The following is a 16,327-nucleotide window of genomic DNA, read 5'->3' on the forward strand; positions in this document are numbered from 1 at the left end:
TCAAAGCATTGAAAGAGAGTTCAGAGTAGAACTGCCACTGCCCATGAGCAGAGCTCCAACCAAGGGTTAATTAAATCTAATCCTACCCCCTGCAGACCTCAACAGAAACAAAGACACCCTAGGCAGTCCGAGAAATGTGCAAACTGAAAAACCTCCCAAAAAAACCCACATGTTTTTGGAATGCCAAAAAGGGCAGTTTAAAGCAGCACTGCCGCCAAGAAAAGATACATGGCAACAATTTTGAGGATTTCTGAATGAATGAGAGAGATGCATGTGCGTTTTCCTGTACTTTTCTTCTCTCTTGTCCCTTTTAATGAAATGCTCTTTAAAAAAAAAAAATCGCATTTCATTCCGCTGGGTTGGAGGTGTCATGAAAACCCCCACCTGCCAAGAATGAGGTATATTAATTTTGTCATATGAACATTAATTTTAAACTGTTGCTGGAGTGAAGAAATTATTTGTTTAAAAAGAGATCACCAGCCACTGGGCTGGTGGATATTTGCACACTAAGAGACAGTGCTTGGAGAGACTGAGTCAATTAACAGAGATTGGGTTGGGCAATGGTGATCCATATCTTGTCAGGGTAAGAGACAGCACTACACCGCACCCCCCCTCCCCCCCGCCTCCCCTCACCACTGAGAGCTTTGAAATCCACAAACGCAGGTGTGGTTTAGCCAGCTGGTCACATGACTAACCTGCTGGTCCAAGCTTGTTGAACCAGACGCAGGACAGTTTGAACTCAGACTGCAGAATGTAACTGAACTTGGAAAAAAACAGCCTCTCTCCTGGCTGGCTCTCTATCGCTATCTCACAGGCCTCTGGACCCACTGAAAACACGTAACCCTCAAGAGAGAAAAGACCCCTACATCAAAACAAGTTAAAGCATGCACTTGGCCCCAACGAACAGCAAGACTTACCGACAACCAAAGACACCGCATTGAACTCAAAGGACCATAAATAACTACCAGATATTTCCTCAAACTTTTCCCCTTTATTCTTTCTACTTTTTCTGTCTCTATCTGTGTGTCTGTTTATGGCGTATACATACTAGCGTGGTCGCCTCGCGTTACTCGCAGTCATTAACCGAATTTGAGTTTAAGGTTAATAAACTTCCACCTTTCTTGCTTAAATCTAAGGAACCCGTCTGATTTCTTTGCCCTACAATTGGAAAGCAGTGATGCATTGGTGGTCATCTTTCAAAATTCTATAGACTCTGGAGCAGTTCCCACAGATTGGAGGGTGTTAAAAAAGGAGGGAGAGAAAAAGCAGGGAACTGCAGACCAGTGAGCCTTACATCAGTAGTGAGGAAAATGCAAGGGTCTATTATAAAGTATGTGATAGCAGAACACAAGCAAAGCATAAACGGGACTGTGCAAAGTCAGCATTGGTTTATGACAGGGAAATCATGCTTAACAGATGTACTGGAGTTTTTTGAGGATGTAACTAGTAGAATAGACAAGGGATCACCAGCCACTGGGCTGGTGGATATTTGCACACTAAGAGACAGTGCTTGGAGAGACTGAGTCAATTAACAGAGATTGGGTTGGGCAATGGTGATCCATATCTTGTCAGGGTAAGAGACCCTGGATTTGGATTTTCAGAAAGCTTTTGATAAGGTCCCGCATAAGAGGTTAGGGAGCAAAGTTAAAGCACATGGGATTGGGGGTAATATACTGGCATGGATTGAGAATTGGTTGACAGACAGGAAACAGAGAGTCGGAATAAACAGGTTTTTTTCTGGATGGCAGGCTGTGACTAGTGGGGTACCACAGGGATCAGTGCTTGGGCCCTAGCTATTCACAATATATATTAATGACTTGGGTGAGGGAACTAAATGTAACATTTCCAAGTCTGCAGATGACACAAAGCTGGGGGGTAAAGTGAGCTGTGAGGAGGATGCAAAGAGGCTACAATGTGATTTGGACAAGTTGGGTGAGTGGCAAATACATGGCAGATGCAGTATAACGTGGATAAATGTGAGGTTATCTACTTTGGTTATAAAAACAGAAAGGCAGAATATTATCTGAATGGTGATAGATTTGGAAAGGGGGAGGTGCAATGAGACTTGGGTGTCCTTGTACACCAGTCGCTGAAAGCAAGCATTCAGGTGCAGCAAGCTATTAGGAAGGCGAATGGTATGTCGGCCTTCATTGCGAGGATTTGAGTACAGGAGCAAGGATGTCTTACTGCAGTTATACAGGGCCTTGGTGAGACCAAACTTGAGTCTTGTGTGCAGTTTTAGTCTCCTTATCTGAGGAAGGAGGTTCTTGTCATGGAGGGAGTGCAAAGAAGATTTACTAGGCTACTTCCTGGGATGGCAGGATTGACGTATGAGGAGAGATTGAGTCGACTAGGCCCCTATATTCACTAGAGTTTAGAAGAATGAGAGGGGATCTATAAAATTTTAACAGGATTAGACAGGCTAGATGCAGGGAGGATGGTCTTTATGGCTGGGGAGTCCAGAACCAGGGGTCACAGTCTCAGGATACAGGGTATGACATTTAGAACCCAGATGAGGAGAAATTTCTTCGCTCAGAGGGTGGTGAACCTGTGGAATTCTCTACCGCAGAAGGCAGTGGAGGCCAAATCATTAAATATATTCAAGAAGGAGATAGATATATTTCTTAATGCCAAAGGGATCAAGGGATATGGGGAAAAAGCGGGAACAGGGTCCTGAATTAGACGATCAGCCATGATCTTTTTTTAATGGTGGAACAGGCCCGAAGGGCTGAATGGCCTACTCCTGCTCCTATTTTCTATGTTTCTATGAAAAAGGATTCACTGAGGAGGAGCTAAAAACACAGTATTTTAAAAATTAAACCCTGTTACAGTTAGATCAGGCAAAGGCTGAGAGGGAACCCCTAGACCCCTTCTCACCTGGTCATAACAGTCACAATCAACCTTTCGTCTATCCTGTTCTTCAGAATGCATACTGTGATGTGTAGGCCTCGAAAGAACTTTCATTTATGTAGCCAATTTAATGAACTCGGGATGTCCAAAAGTTCTTTACAGCCAGTTAAGTACCTTTTGAATTGTATTCACTGCTATAATATAGGAAATATGGCAAACATTTTGTACAAAGCAAGACCCCACGAACAGAAATGAGGTAAATAACTATGTAATCTGTTTCAGAGATGCTGCTTGTGGGGCCAATATTGGCAGGACCCTAGGGAGAACTTTCCTGCTCTTTGAAATAGTGCAATTTTTATGTCCACCTTTGAAGGAAGACAATACTTAGTTTGTGTATTATCTGAAAGATGACATTGTAGCTCTCCCTCAGCGCTGCACTGGAGTGTCAGCGAGATTTTGTGCTCAAGTCTTTGAAGTGGGACTTGAATCCACAACTTACTAATTCAGAGGCAAACTGTTTGCCAGCAGCAGCCACTTTTAGCACATTGAGAAGGTTCTTTTTTTCCCCTGGGCCTCACCCCATCAGGTTTAGATATAATTACTTTCACTTACAATTTTTACTTTTACTGGAAGGTTGTAACCTCCAACACCACCAGGGACAAAGATACATGCAAATCAGCATTGTGATTCAGCACTCTTATCTAAAGGGGACCAGGAATTTACTGTGGGACTGGTCATTTTGCCAACAAATGTGAGGTTGCCAACAGTACTGTGCAGAAGATTAAATATAACCAAGAAGCAGTTAAAGACCATAGTCCCATGGCTGAGTGCTGTGTTGATTATCATTCCCAGTTCTTTTTCAGCGTCTCCTCTAGCTAATTCAATACTCTCAAGTGAGCAAGTATGCTCCCAATTTTTCTTCTTCCAATAAGTAACATCTTGCACTTATCTATAAAACCTTGCATTTATCCGTAATATCCCTCTGGGCCAGTAGGAATCATTGAGACTGATGAAGGGTAGATTAACCTATGTTTCTGTTTCCTTCAGACAAGTAACCACTCAGAATTTCTCTCTTCTTCAACTGGCATCAAGAACTTGCTAAGAAAGAAATCTTAGGCATAAATCCATATCCTACAATTCTGTTATAATAAATCAGTTCATTGGTGTGCTCTGCTATAGAACCACTAAATAAGAATTTAAGCTGTTCAAATAAGAAGGAACTGTTCACAAGCCAATCACACTAAACATGAATTATTCCTTCCTCTGCTTTACCCCATAACACACAGACTTATACAATGCCAAATAATAAAATTTGTTCCTGCTGTGCAACTCATTTTGCATTTATTTTTACACAAGCAACTTTATAAACTATTCCATACAGTTCGCTGATTTTTTTAATTTTTCAATGTATTTTTGTCAAACATTTGTGCTCATTATAGAATAGGCTTTATTCAAAGAAAGTGCTATCCTTTGATTTAGCTAACATCTCTACTTGGGAAAAGACTATACAGAAAATTAAAGCTGAGATAGCAGAACTGTGAATGGAACAGTGTCAATGGACAGAGAGTTGTAAAAGCCAGCAGAAGGTAGAAGGCGATGGCAAGCATTCCGGCACAATGGCAACTCTGTTTATAATGGTTGACTTGACGACTAGATCACGTAGCCAACCACCAACTATGGCAATACCATAATACCATTATTCAAGTCATAGAGTCACAGAGTTATACAGCACAGAAACAAGCCCTTCGGTTCATCGTGAGTAACCTTGAGAGTCTGTGCTAGCAGTTAATTCGCTTAAGTAAACATTCCCGCAGAAAATAAATCTAAATTATTGTGTAATTAGATGATGTATAGTCTGTTTCCTCTCACTGATCACGTTTTGATCCTGAAAAAATTGATGATATTTCTGCAGCAACTAATATTCGACTCTGAACTCTTTATTATATCAAATCAATGTCAGTGTTTAACAAAACTAAAAAGAACCTTATGCTAGATGACACTATAAAAACAAGTTACCACATTACAACAGTGACCATAATTCAAAAGTGTTTCATTTATTGTAAAGCAATTTGGAATGTCCTGAGGTTGTGAAAGGTGCTATACAAATGCATGTCTTCATTCTTTACTGGTATAAAAAAAATCAAACTATTTGTGCAGGACATTTGAGGTAGACCTAACTACACTGAGTAGAAATACAAATTTCTTCCATTCTCCTGCCCTGATGTACTAGCAAACATATCGAGCCAGCAAAACTCAAGGTACTTTTGTATTACTGGAGTGTGATTAACCACAAATGCAAATGGAAGGACATCTGAACATTAAAAGGGGAGGCAGAAAATTTGATAAGGTAAGGGTCTAGTGAGAGGAGATATAGCAAATTGCAAAGTATGAAGGCACAGAATATACTTTAACAAATTTAAGGAAGGTTGATGGGACTATTATAATTATTGGGCTAGAATTTGCTGCAGCAGGGCATCTAACAGCGACTGTTAGAAGTTAGGCTGGCCCCTGCACTCTTCAGCTGAAAAATATTTTGCCCACTAAGTTGCTAAAAGTGCGAGCTGATAATGGCATAACAAGGGAAACGGGACAACCCACATTGTATTTGCTTATCCAATCAGATTGAAGGATTGAGAACTAAACAGAAGGGCTGAGAGGTGGATAAATTAAAAAGGGTGAATTCAAAGTCAAATCAAGTACAGAAAAAGAAATAAAGAGAGGGAAAGGTAGACTGGATTAAGGGAGAGCGAAGAGACAAAAAGGACAAGAAAGAAAAGAAGTTTCTATTTAAAATTTGACACTTTAAATATCACCCTGAAAATTTAAACCCTGAAAAAATGAGACTCCATGCTTGTAATAATTAATTTTCAAAGCTAGAGAGGGTGATTGGCAGTAATTAACACTTAGAATGCTGTTAAAAATGTACTTGCCATACTAATTACTAACTCTCAATATCTGCCACAGGTTTAGTTTGTATCTATCACTCAAATACAGCTACTTCATGCTGAGTGGTGAGGCAGACAGCAAAATGTTGTTTTTGCAAAGCTAATGGCGGAGCAACGCAACTCAGACAACAACTTTTGGATATTGGCATTTAACTGTACATCTGCCCCTTGGCTAAAGTTTCTGTACCATTTAACACACCTCTATTTTGACAGCAAATATATGCCATCTGCATTTTTCAATGCTCTGCCCTACTTGTGTGGCGACGAAAAAAGACTTCCTGGATGAGAGGCTGTCTCATTAGCAGCCATTTTTTGGACACTATGACTACCTTAGAGCTCCAAAATTGTGCCCACAGCATGCACACGCTTGTGGGGCGAATCTCACTGGACGGCACATTGGTGAGGGCATTAGCATGCGGATAGTGAACGTCTGCCGGAAATATGCTGAGCAGGCAGGTCATGCCATCAATCAATTTGCAACGCTGTTTGTCAGCAGTGGTGCTATTTTGGAGCTCAATACTCTACCCATCAGCCTCATTTAACATTAAGCTGCTGAACAAGCGTTCACCAATGCTATTTAAAGGGTTGAAGGGTTCATCAACTACTTAAGGGATAGTTGTTAGTTGATTTCCTCTGGCCATTGCTATGATTCAATGAGGGTTTGAAGCTTTCTACAGTTGTTTCAAATTGCAAACGTCTACAGGGAGTAGAGTGGCAGTTGCTAAAGGTCTTTTTACTGACTTCAGGGCTTCTGTATAAACCAGATGCACCCAGACATGGGTGCACTAATAGATATTCCCCTTGGAATACAGAATAACTTAGAGAATGAACAGAGGCCATGAGAACAGGACAAGTTGCTGGAATAGGGAGTGGGAGGAGATGGAGGAGGGGAGAAGGGCTTCAGTGGGAGGCCACATGCACCCAGGGTCTTCAGGGAGCAATACTTCTACCTGAACCTCAGCAAGGAACAATGTGTGAAATGTCTGCACTTCAGTAAGGATGACCTTACTGAAATCTGCCACCTGTTAAAACCACAACTGCAACCTCAGAGCAGGGCAAAGACAGCATGGCCAATGGTTGTGAAGATAACCACGGCGGTCAACTTTTATGCACCTGGCTGAAGCTGGAGATATTTGCAACATTTTGCAGTTTGCCATCCACTGTTGTGTAACCACTGAGGCTCTCTATTCAAAAAGAGCTAACTACATTTCCCTCTCTTTTGCCAGAGAAAAGCAGACGAGGCAAGCACACAGTTTTGCTAGGATTGCAGGATTCCTCATGGTGCAGGGTACCATTGGCTACATGCACATTGTTTTGTGAGTAATTCTTCCCCATACCGGAATGAAAGGGATTCCACTCCTTCAATGTCCAGCTGGTACATGTCCACAGACAGCAAATCATGCAGGTCAATGCCCGGTATCCTGGCAGCAGTCATAATGACTTCACTCTGTGGTCGTCTGCTGTGCCAGCTGTATTTAAGCCACCACAACAGACCAAAGGGTGACAACTGGGTGACAAGAGCTATGCGCTGACAATATGGCTGATGACTGTGGTACACAATTCTCACACATGTGTACTGCATACATACATTGAAAGCCACATGCTGCCACACAAATGTGATAGAACAGATCACCAGCATGCTGAAATAATGCTTCTGCTGGCTGGACCGCTCAGAAGGAGACCTGCAATACTCAGGAGGGTGTGTTGATACACTGTGGTCTGCTGAGTGCTGCACAACCTCACTATCATAAAGGGTCAGCATGTATCACCAGCTATATGGCGAGCAACTGAGGAGGAAGAGCAGATGCAGGAGCATGAGGAGGACAAACAGGAAGAGAGGGAAGAGAAGGGAGGAGCCCCTTTCTGCCCTGGCTGTCCATGAAGAACTCATCCGACTGTGAGACTGGTAACCGCAGCCCCAATTTCTCATTCACCAACAATCCCACACTGTACCTTCGCTCTGTCACTGACCAGCACAGAGTCTGCTTGGCCATAATGCAAAAGTAAAAGCCACCACAAAATAAACGTTCCAAACCAAATTTATAAATGAAATCATGCATATTGGATACAAAAGTAAACTACTCACTCTTATGCATCCCCTTAGTGTCTGTCTTCAGCATGTCTTTGCCTGTCTTCGTGCTAGTACACAGTGCTATCCCTGTGGCTACAGCATGGCTGGCAGAAGGCTGCTGACCTTTAGTGAAGGAGACTGCAGATTAGAGGATGACTTCCAGCATCCTAGAACACCCAGCTGTGGACTGTCCCACCTCAGCAGAGGTATCAGCATTCTGCGTTGGCTGGCTGACATGTTAACAGCAAGGGCACTGGCAGAGTGGCAGGGGTGGGAGCACAAAAGCTGTCTTTCTGAGAAAGGACTGTAGGTTTGTGCTCCAAGGAGCCACTGCCACCCATGCAGGGCAGCACCTTACAAATCCTAGTAATCTGCTGGAGGACAGACTGCTGGAATTCTGCGACACTCTGCACAATCCTTTGAACACTGTAATCCACAACCATAATGGCAGGAAGCTGACCTCGCATGACAGCAGTCTGAGCTTCCACTGCAGCACTCAGACTTTGGGCAGCTGTTGCTTGTGCTGCAATGGAGGCAGTAAGATTGGCCATCAGAAGCTGCTTCATGGTTGGGTTTGCAAATGTGCGAACAGAGTTGGACACCACTTCCATGCAGGAAAGGATGGGCTCCAATCTCTGAGCAAAGCCCGATGCCAAGTTGGTGCTGAACTCTTCCATGTTCCTTGAAATTGAATGCAGGCTTTCAGGCAGGCTTCCCAATGTACCAAGCATTTTGTTGTGCTTACCCATCAGAGTTCTTATGCAGGCTGCTCCAGTGAAGTGCTCATCTGCGTCCTCTGCAGCAGAACCCGTGTGCGTCCTTGCCCTCAAGTGAGCTGGAACCTGCACTAACCTGGCCCCCTTCCTGGGCTTAAGCCCAGTCGTGCCCAGCATCTCACCACTTGCAGATCTTGCCTCTAATCTATTGTCTAAAGTATGCTCAGTTTTCGTACCTGAGCTGGTGGCTGTGAGAGTGTGATCAAGTGTCGGTGCTGTGCCTTAATCATTACTTTCTTGCCGCTATTTCTCCACTGGATGGCCAGTTTGGACCTCCTGGATATCTGAAAGGAAAAAGGCACAAGCGTAAGTTTGCTGTATGGGGCTGGGCGGAAAGTAAGAGGTGCATGCTTACACTATAGGCAGCTCTTAAGTCAGAAGAGAGAATGGGATAAGGGTGAAGTGGGTTGTGAGAGGAGAATTAGGTATGAGGAAACTCTCATCTTTGATGGTTTCAGCCCAGCTGCTGGCCACAGCAATGGCCACCCCAATAATGGCCAGCAGCTTGTCCCCTGCCAGTTAGCTCCTATTGCCGCTGGTTGCGTGCCATCTTGTCCTGTAAGAGAGAGGGAAGTGCATCAGTGAATAATATGCAATCTATGTGGCTGATGTGATTGTCATGGTTGAACAGTTGGCACTGAGATGTGGGTGTGAGGCTTGCAGCAGTGCTAAGTGTGTGAGATGAGGTGAAGCATATGAATGTTCGATATGATGTCTGATTGATATAGATATTGGTATGTGAATGACGGGGATGTGGTGAATTGAGCAGTGTCTGAGCGTAGTGGCACTGTTGACAGGATATGCCATTTGAAGATGCATTCACTGACCTTGATTACTCATGTGTGGTCATTGAACTCCTTGCAGCACCTCATCCAAGTCCTTGGGGTTTGACTCTTGGCATTGTCCGCCATGGTTTTCTGCTCTCTGCCTTTTGAAGATCTCCTCGCTCCCGGCGAATAGAAGATGTCTCTCCTACTTTCCACCTCCTTCACCAAGGCCTCTAGGGCAGCATCAGAAACCTTGGAACCAGCTCTCTTGCATGTTGTGCTATTCTTCACTGTTTCCCAGGTCAGATTTACTTCCCGCATGACTGACAACACCTGCTCCAATGCACCTCCCCTTTAAGAGGTGCAGGCTAGCTTTAAGCAGTGTGGTTAACTTTAATTTTCAATGAACAATCGATTCAATTTAATTAACAATCTTCAGCCAGAAGTGCCGAGTTGATGATCCATCTCAGCCTCCTCCTGAAGTCCCCAGCATCACAGATGCCAGACTTCAGCCAATTTGATTCACTCCACGTGATATTAAGAAACGACTGAAGGCACTGGATACTGCAAAAGCTATGGGCCCTGACAATATTCCGGCAATAGTACTGAAGACCTGTGCTCCAGAACTTGCCATGCCCCTAGCCAAGCTGTTCCAGTACAGCTACAATACTGGCATCTGCCCAGCAATGTGGAAAATTGCCCAGGTATGTCCTGTACACAAAAAGCAGGACAGGTCCAACCCAGCCAATTACCGCCCCATCAGCCTACTCTCAATCTTCAGTAAAGTGATGGAAGGTGTCATCAACAGTGCCATCAAGCGACACTTGCTTAGCAATAACCTGCTCAGTGATGCTCAATTTGGGTTCTGCCAGGGCCACTCAGCTCCTGACCTCATTACAGCCTTGGTTCAAACATGGACAAAAGAGCTGAACTCAAGAGGTGAGGTGAGAGTGACTGCCCTTGACATCAAGGCAGCATTTGATCGAGTATGGCATCAAGGAGCCCTAGCAAAACTGAGGTCAATGGGAATCAGGGGGAAAACCCTCCGCTGGCTGGAGTCATACCTAGCGCAAAGGAAGATGGTTGTGGTTGTTGGAGGTCAATCATCTATGCTCGAGGACATCACTGCAGGAGTTCCTCAGGATAGTGTCCGAGGCCCAACCATCTTCAGCTGCTTCATCAATGACTTTCCTTCAATCATCAGGTCAGCAATGGGGATGTTCGCTGATGATTGCACAATGTTCAGCACCATTCGTGACTCCTCAGATAGTGAAGCAGTCCATGTAGAAATGCAGCAAGACCTGGACAATATCCAGGCTTGGGCTTATAAGTGGCAAGTAACATTCGCGCCACACAAGTGCCAGGCAATGACCATCTCCAACAAGAGAGAATCTAACCATCTCCCACTGACATTCAACAGCATTACCATCGCTGAATCCCCCACTATCAACATCGTAGGGGCTACCATTGACCAGAAACTGAACTGGAGTAGCCATATAAATACCGTGGCTACAAGAGTATGTCAGAGGCTAGGAATCTTGCGGCGAGTAACTCACCTCCTGACTCCCCAAAGCCTGTCCACCATCTACAAGGCACAAGTCAGGAGTGTGATGGAATACTCTCCACTTGCCTGGATGGGTGTAGCTCCAACAACACTGAAGAAGCTCAACACCATCCAGAACAAAGCAGCCCGCTTGATTGGCACCCCATCTACAAACATTCACTTCCTCCACCACCGACGCACAGTGGCGGCAGTGTGTACAATCTACAAGATGCACTGCAGCAATGCACCAAGGCTCCTTAGACAGCACCTTCCAAACCCGCGACCTCTACCAACTAGAAGGACAAGGGCAGCAAATGCATGGGAACACCACCACCTGCAAGGTTCCCTCCAAGTCACACATCATCCTGATTTGGAACTATGTCGCCATTCCTTCACTGTCGCTGGGTCAAAATCCTGGAACTCCCTTCCTAACGGCACTGTGGATATACTTACCCCAAATGAACTGCAGCGGTTCAAGAAGGCAGCTCACCACCACCTTCTCAAGGGCAATTAGGGATGGGCTATAAATGCTGGCCTGGCCAGCAATGCCCACATCCCATGAATGAATTTTTAAAAAATTGGTGCGAGCAAGTTACTTTTTCGGATCCTTGCTGATGCGTGTGGCCAATGAACAATATTAGTGTTGGCTCCAGGCAACAATCAAGGTGGTATCCAACTAATCCCCCTCTGACCTTTGCAAATAGAATGGCTTCAGGTATGCAGGCAATTGTGGGTAGGATGAACCACCATGTTAAAACAAATCAGCCTGAAACCTGCAATCTTGTAAGGTGGGGTAATTGTTTCATCTGGGTGATGAATGTGCAGAGTTGCGCAATAGAGAGTGAGGTGGAGGAGAAAAAGGGGCAGGTTATGGTCACTAGAATATGAATTATCGGAGGTTCTGAGGAAAGACCAATTTAACCAGACCTTGACTGAACAAGACGGTGAGTATCCTGTCTCTATTTTCCAGGTTCTGGTTCACTTGGTCCTCCACGATCTCCAAGAATTTGTTCCCCAATAACCTCCACCTGACTCGTACTATCTCCCACATTTAGATCAGGAGCGTACTTCCGTAATCCTGGCTAAATGGTTGCCCCCACCTCTCAGTTTTGGAGGATTCAGGCTGCCAGTCAATGCAAAGTTGTTAGGGTGAACCTGCCTTGCACATGTATTGTCATTTGTTCATTGTTGCCAGGTCAATATCCTGGAATTCCCTATCTAATACAATCATTGGAGCATCATTGCCATAAGGACTGCAGCCATTCAAGGAGAAGGCCAATACCACTTTCTCTGGGAAACTAGGAATGGGCAAGAAATGTAGTCATGTCAGCAGTCCCAAGCATAAATGCTTTAAAAATCAAGTGTAATATAAAGGATTTTAGCTTAGTTAGTTGCCTGAAGCAGTGCTTTTGGTGGTAGGCCTTTATTCAAGGCTGTATTTCAGTTTTTCTTGTGGCTTTTTTAAAAATTAAGATAATTTTAAGTTAAATTGAGTTACTGGCATGGAGTTGACACTTGGAGCTGTTGACAACAACGCTGCTTAAAAATAGAAGACATAACTCCAATGTTCCAACAGTGCAGATCCATATTTTTAGGGATCTAAGCATTGATGCTTCAAAGCTATATACTTGGAGTTAGCAAACGTTTGATGGACTTCGATACTCTGCAGCTTATTACAACAGTATTCTCATTACAATTGCTACCCTGTGTATTCTAATGCTATGCCATTTAATGCGTTAAGTACATTTATGCATGACATTGAAAGAGGTTTCCATATTTCATTATGATAATCTCTGGACAGTTGGTGAAGGACAGTTCTTTACTCGGTCTTACATTTATTTACAGAGTTAAACATTACAAGCATACACCTCCTAACTCAACCCACCACAATTTCAATAAGTGTCACTTTATGGGCTGAATTTTATTAGCACGCCGCACATCACGGCAACGCACTTTGAACTTGGTGGCCTTCCGACACGGAAGCGCTGCCGCTGAGCCCCTGCAATATTTCGCACGGCGGCTCATTTAAATGGAGCGAGTGGAGCGGCCGCCTCTGATGACGTAGAGGGAGCAACAGCTGCACCCCCAGCAATGGCGTCCGGTGCCACTGCACAGGTGCCAGCGCCATTTTTAAAGGGCTTCATGCCCTTCAGGTTCATTAAAATTTTTAAATGTGCTGGCGCCCAAAAATAACAAACAAAATGTCAGAAACACTTTTATTCCCTTTTCCAACTCCCCCCCCCCCACTGAGTTATCAATTAATAAAATAACCCACCCCCCCAAAAGAACAAATTGTAAAATAATGAAGTTTAACTCCCCATCTTCAGAACAATTGACCCTCAACCCCTTCCCAACATCCCCACAACCAATAGAAAAGTTTTTCCCCAGCACCACCCCCCCCTCCCCCCCACCACCCTGATAATTTCACTCCTCCCCCCTCACCACCAGTGTCTCGCCTCGGAACTCGGAGTTCCGAAGGCGTGAGAGTTGCTGCCGATGGCCGTAAAATCAGCATGGGACGGCTGCCAGGACCAGGTAAGTTCATTAGCATTTGTATTTAATTAATTTTAATATTTAAATGAAGGCCCCACTGCCAAGCGGCGGGGGTGGCTGCACCAAGGCTTCGCCACTGCCGGCAAAATGCGGCGGGGCCTTCTCAGCTTTGGGAGTCGTGGCGGGCCACTCCTAAAAGTATTTTACGGGCCCTCCTGCCACAGCCCCAGATGTCAAGCGGCTGGTAAAATGCAACCCACCTGTGCTCAAGTGAAACCCCAGTTAATGTCCACCGCCTGCATTCAATTAAACACAACTAAGATACAATTAAGAGTTAACGTTTCGGGTCAGTGACCCTTTTTCGGAACCGCAGTTCGAAGAAGGGTCACTGACCCGAAACGTTAACTCTGCTTCTCTTTCCACAGATGCTACCAGACCTGCTTAGTGGTTCCAGCATTTCCTGTTTTTATTTCAGATTTCCAGCATCTGCAGTATTTTGCTTTTATTAAGATACAATTAACACACTGTGGCTGTGAAAGGTGGTGTGTGGAAACTGTTGCAGCACCAACTCTCCTGAAACCAGTTAAACTCAGCAGTATGTTTAAAGCACCTTTTGCCTCACAGGAAGGCATAGCTCAGCAAGAATTGAGGGAACCTTGCCCATCAGTAAACGCTGGAAATTTTAATTGAAAACAATGGGGGGACTTACCAAGTTGTGATCATTTTTTTTGGTGAAAGCTTGCTCTTTTTCCCCTTCATCTTTTGTCCAGCTATAGGAGATCAAATAGTTCATAATTGGAGGGTGGTAGATGGTTTCTGGTCTGTTCCATGTGACGAGTAATGCAGTCCTGTTCACCGGCTGCACAGTCATATTCACTGGCGGGCTGCTGCATACTGAAAGGTGAAAATAGAAACTTAACCCTGTTGGAATATTGCCAAATATTCAAGTCCCACAGCCCAAGCTTTCCTTGCTTTCAAGGGGAAAAAATACATGCAGTTCATAACATTGACAAACCTGACATGCAGCTTTCAGAATGGATTACATTAACCTTGTTAAATCCTACAGCTAAATATTTTCATATTTTGCTGTTTATAATAGCAATCAATATATTTTAGTGCTGACTAGCAGGAAAGAAAGCAAAACAAAATTTTAATAGTTTGTACTGCATGCTCTGTATAAGAATATAAAACATTTGAAGCCCACAATTTTGTACACCAAAGTGAGGGTGGGGTGTAATGCCTAGATTTGCTCAAAAACTACCCTTTTTTTATATTCTAAAGTGGTGCTGAAACAATAGCATTCTCCAAGGGTCAAATGTAGATTTTCATAATGAATTATTAAGTCACTTTGGGAGATAGAAGTTAATTGGAAGAGAACTTCATATTATAAAATAACTGGCTTAGATTGTCCTATTTAACAGCCATGTGACAATTTTTGCTTTGAGTAAAGCACTAAAATTAAACAATCATTAAACGTTTGATGTAATAACTATGGCAATTAGCACCTTTCATATGCTGAATGACATGTGTTTTGCTCTGGAGTTCTGAAAAAAGGTTTAAGGAAAAAAGAATTCTGAAAACTCATTAAAATTCCTCATTGTGAATGACAAGTATTCAAATTATTGCATTAAAAACAATTTAGTAACACATTTTAAACGTGTAGCAACGTCGCATGTCTGACAGATGAAAGACCTACACTATAAATCTATTTTTAAATGCTAATACAAATTAGCTGATCTATTTATGGCTATGAAACATTAGCCTATATTGAAATAGATACTGAAAAGGTAAATTTTCTTCCCTCCCCTCATCAGTTCATAAATTTATTATTCCATTGTCCAAGTTTTAGGCAGCCAACTAGCTCCTCGGCATCCAGACGAGCTGATGTACCATTAGGGTCTGAGTGGTTTGCTTTCTAATTTTTTTTCCTGCCTTATATGTAAATAGGTGACTCTCTAAATTGATTGGTAACTGGATTTGAGAAATCACAAGGTATCAATGTGCACCCTGCTGCTCCAAAATACATGTTCTACAAGGTCTGGAAACTCCATCCATCAACTAGCCTGGGTAAAACTACATTCTGATTATCTCAAACTGACAAGCAAAGCAGTTTACCAACTTCTAAGTGAACTCATTCCCCCACACTTCATTTCTCTGCCTACTTGCTGCATCTGACAGTTTGTGACCTATTGCAGCCCTTCCTATAAAAGCTCCTCATTGCTATCACACATATTTATTATTTGCATTGGGAGTGGGGTGGGGTGGGGTGTGTGGTGTGCAGAGGGATGCATTTTTAAAATAAATTTGATGTAATGGTTTTTAACAAGTAAAAAGCTAAAATAGGCAAGTTCAGTAAGTTTCTTTTCCAAATGGCACATGCATTTTAAAATTGATTTTGAGCATTAATTATTGACATTCTGAACCAAAGAACCATCTAGCGAGGTTATTTTTGTTAAAGTAAAAATACATATCAGGGAACTCCCAATGTAATATCAAAACAGAAAATACAACTTATTCATCACATCTGTAAATAGAAAAGCCAGATTAACTGTTCAGATGTAGAACCTTCAACTGAAGTGTAAAACAAGTGAAGAAAGTCGCTAAACACCTTTGAACACAATTCGAGGGAAACAAAACAGATCTTGCAACCACAAAAGAAATTAATAGACTAATGGCCTGCAAATTACTTATTAGAAAAATTGGGACTTGTAAGATGATGCAATAACAAAACAACAGACCTGGTAAATGAGTACTTTATATCCATTGTCACAATGGAGGAAGAGGACAACATACCAGCAGTACAAGGGGAGAAACTTAGTTAATTTAACACAATTTAATTTAATTTAATTTAATAAAATGGCAATGTAGAAAATAATGGGACT

General features: G+C 43.1%; 1 protein-coding gene across 1 annotated transcript in view; it reads right to left on the bottom strand.

Annotated features, from left to right (window-relative positions):
* The window catches only part of LOC137380054 (receptor-type tyrosine-protein phosphatase gamma-like), an 870,349-nt gene that overhangs the window by 185,914 nt on the left and 668,108 nt on the right, over positions 1–16,327 (bottom strand). Inside the window, exon 9 of the mRNA XM_068051600.1 lies at positions 14,155–14,339. Within this exon, the coding sequence (XP_067907701.1) occupies positions 14,155–14,339 (185 nt within the window). The remainder of the gene's footprint in view (positions 1–14,154; positions 14,340–16,327) is intronic.

This window comes from Heterodontus francisci, chromosome 19, assembly GCF_036365525.1.
Source record: "Heterodontus francisci isolate sHetFra1 chromosome 19, sHetFra1.hap1, whole genome shotgun sequence".
Lineage (NCBI taxonomy): Eukaryota > Metazoa > Chordata > Chondrichthyes > Heterodontiformes > Heterodontidae > Heterodontus > Heterodontus francisci.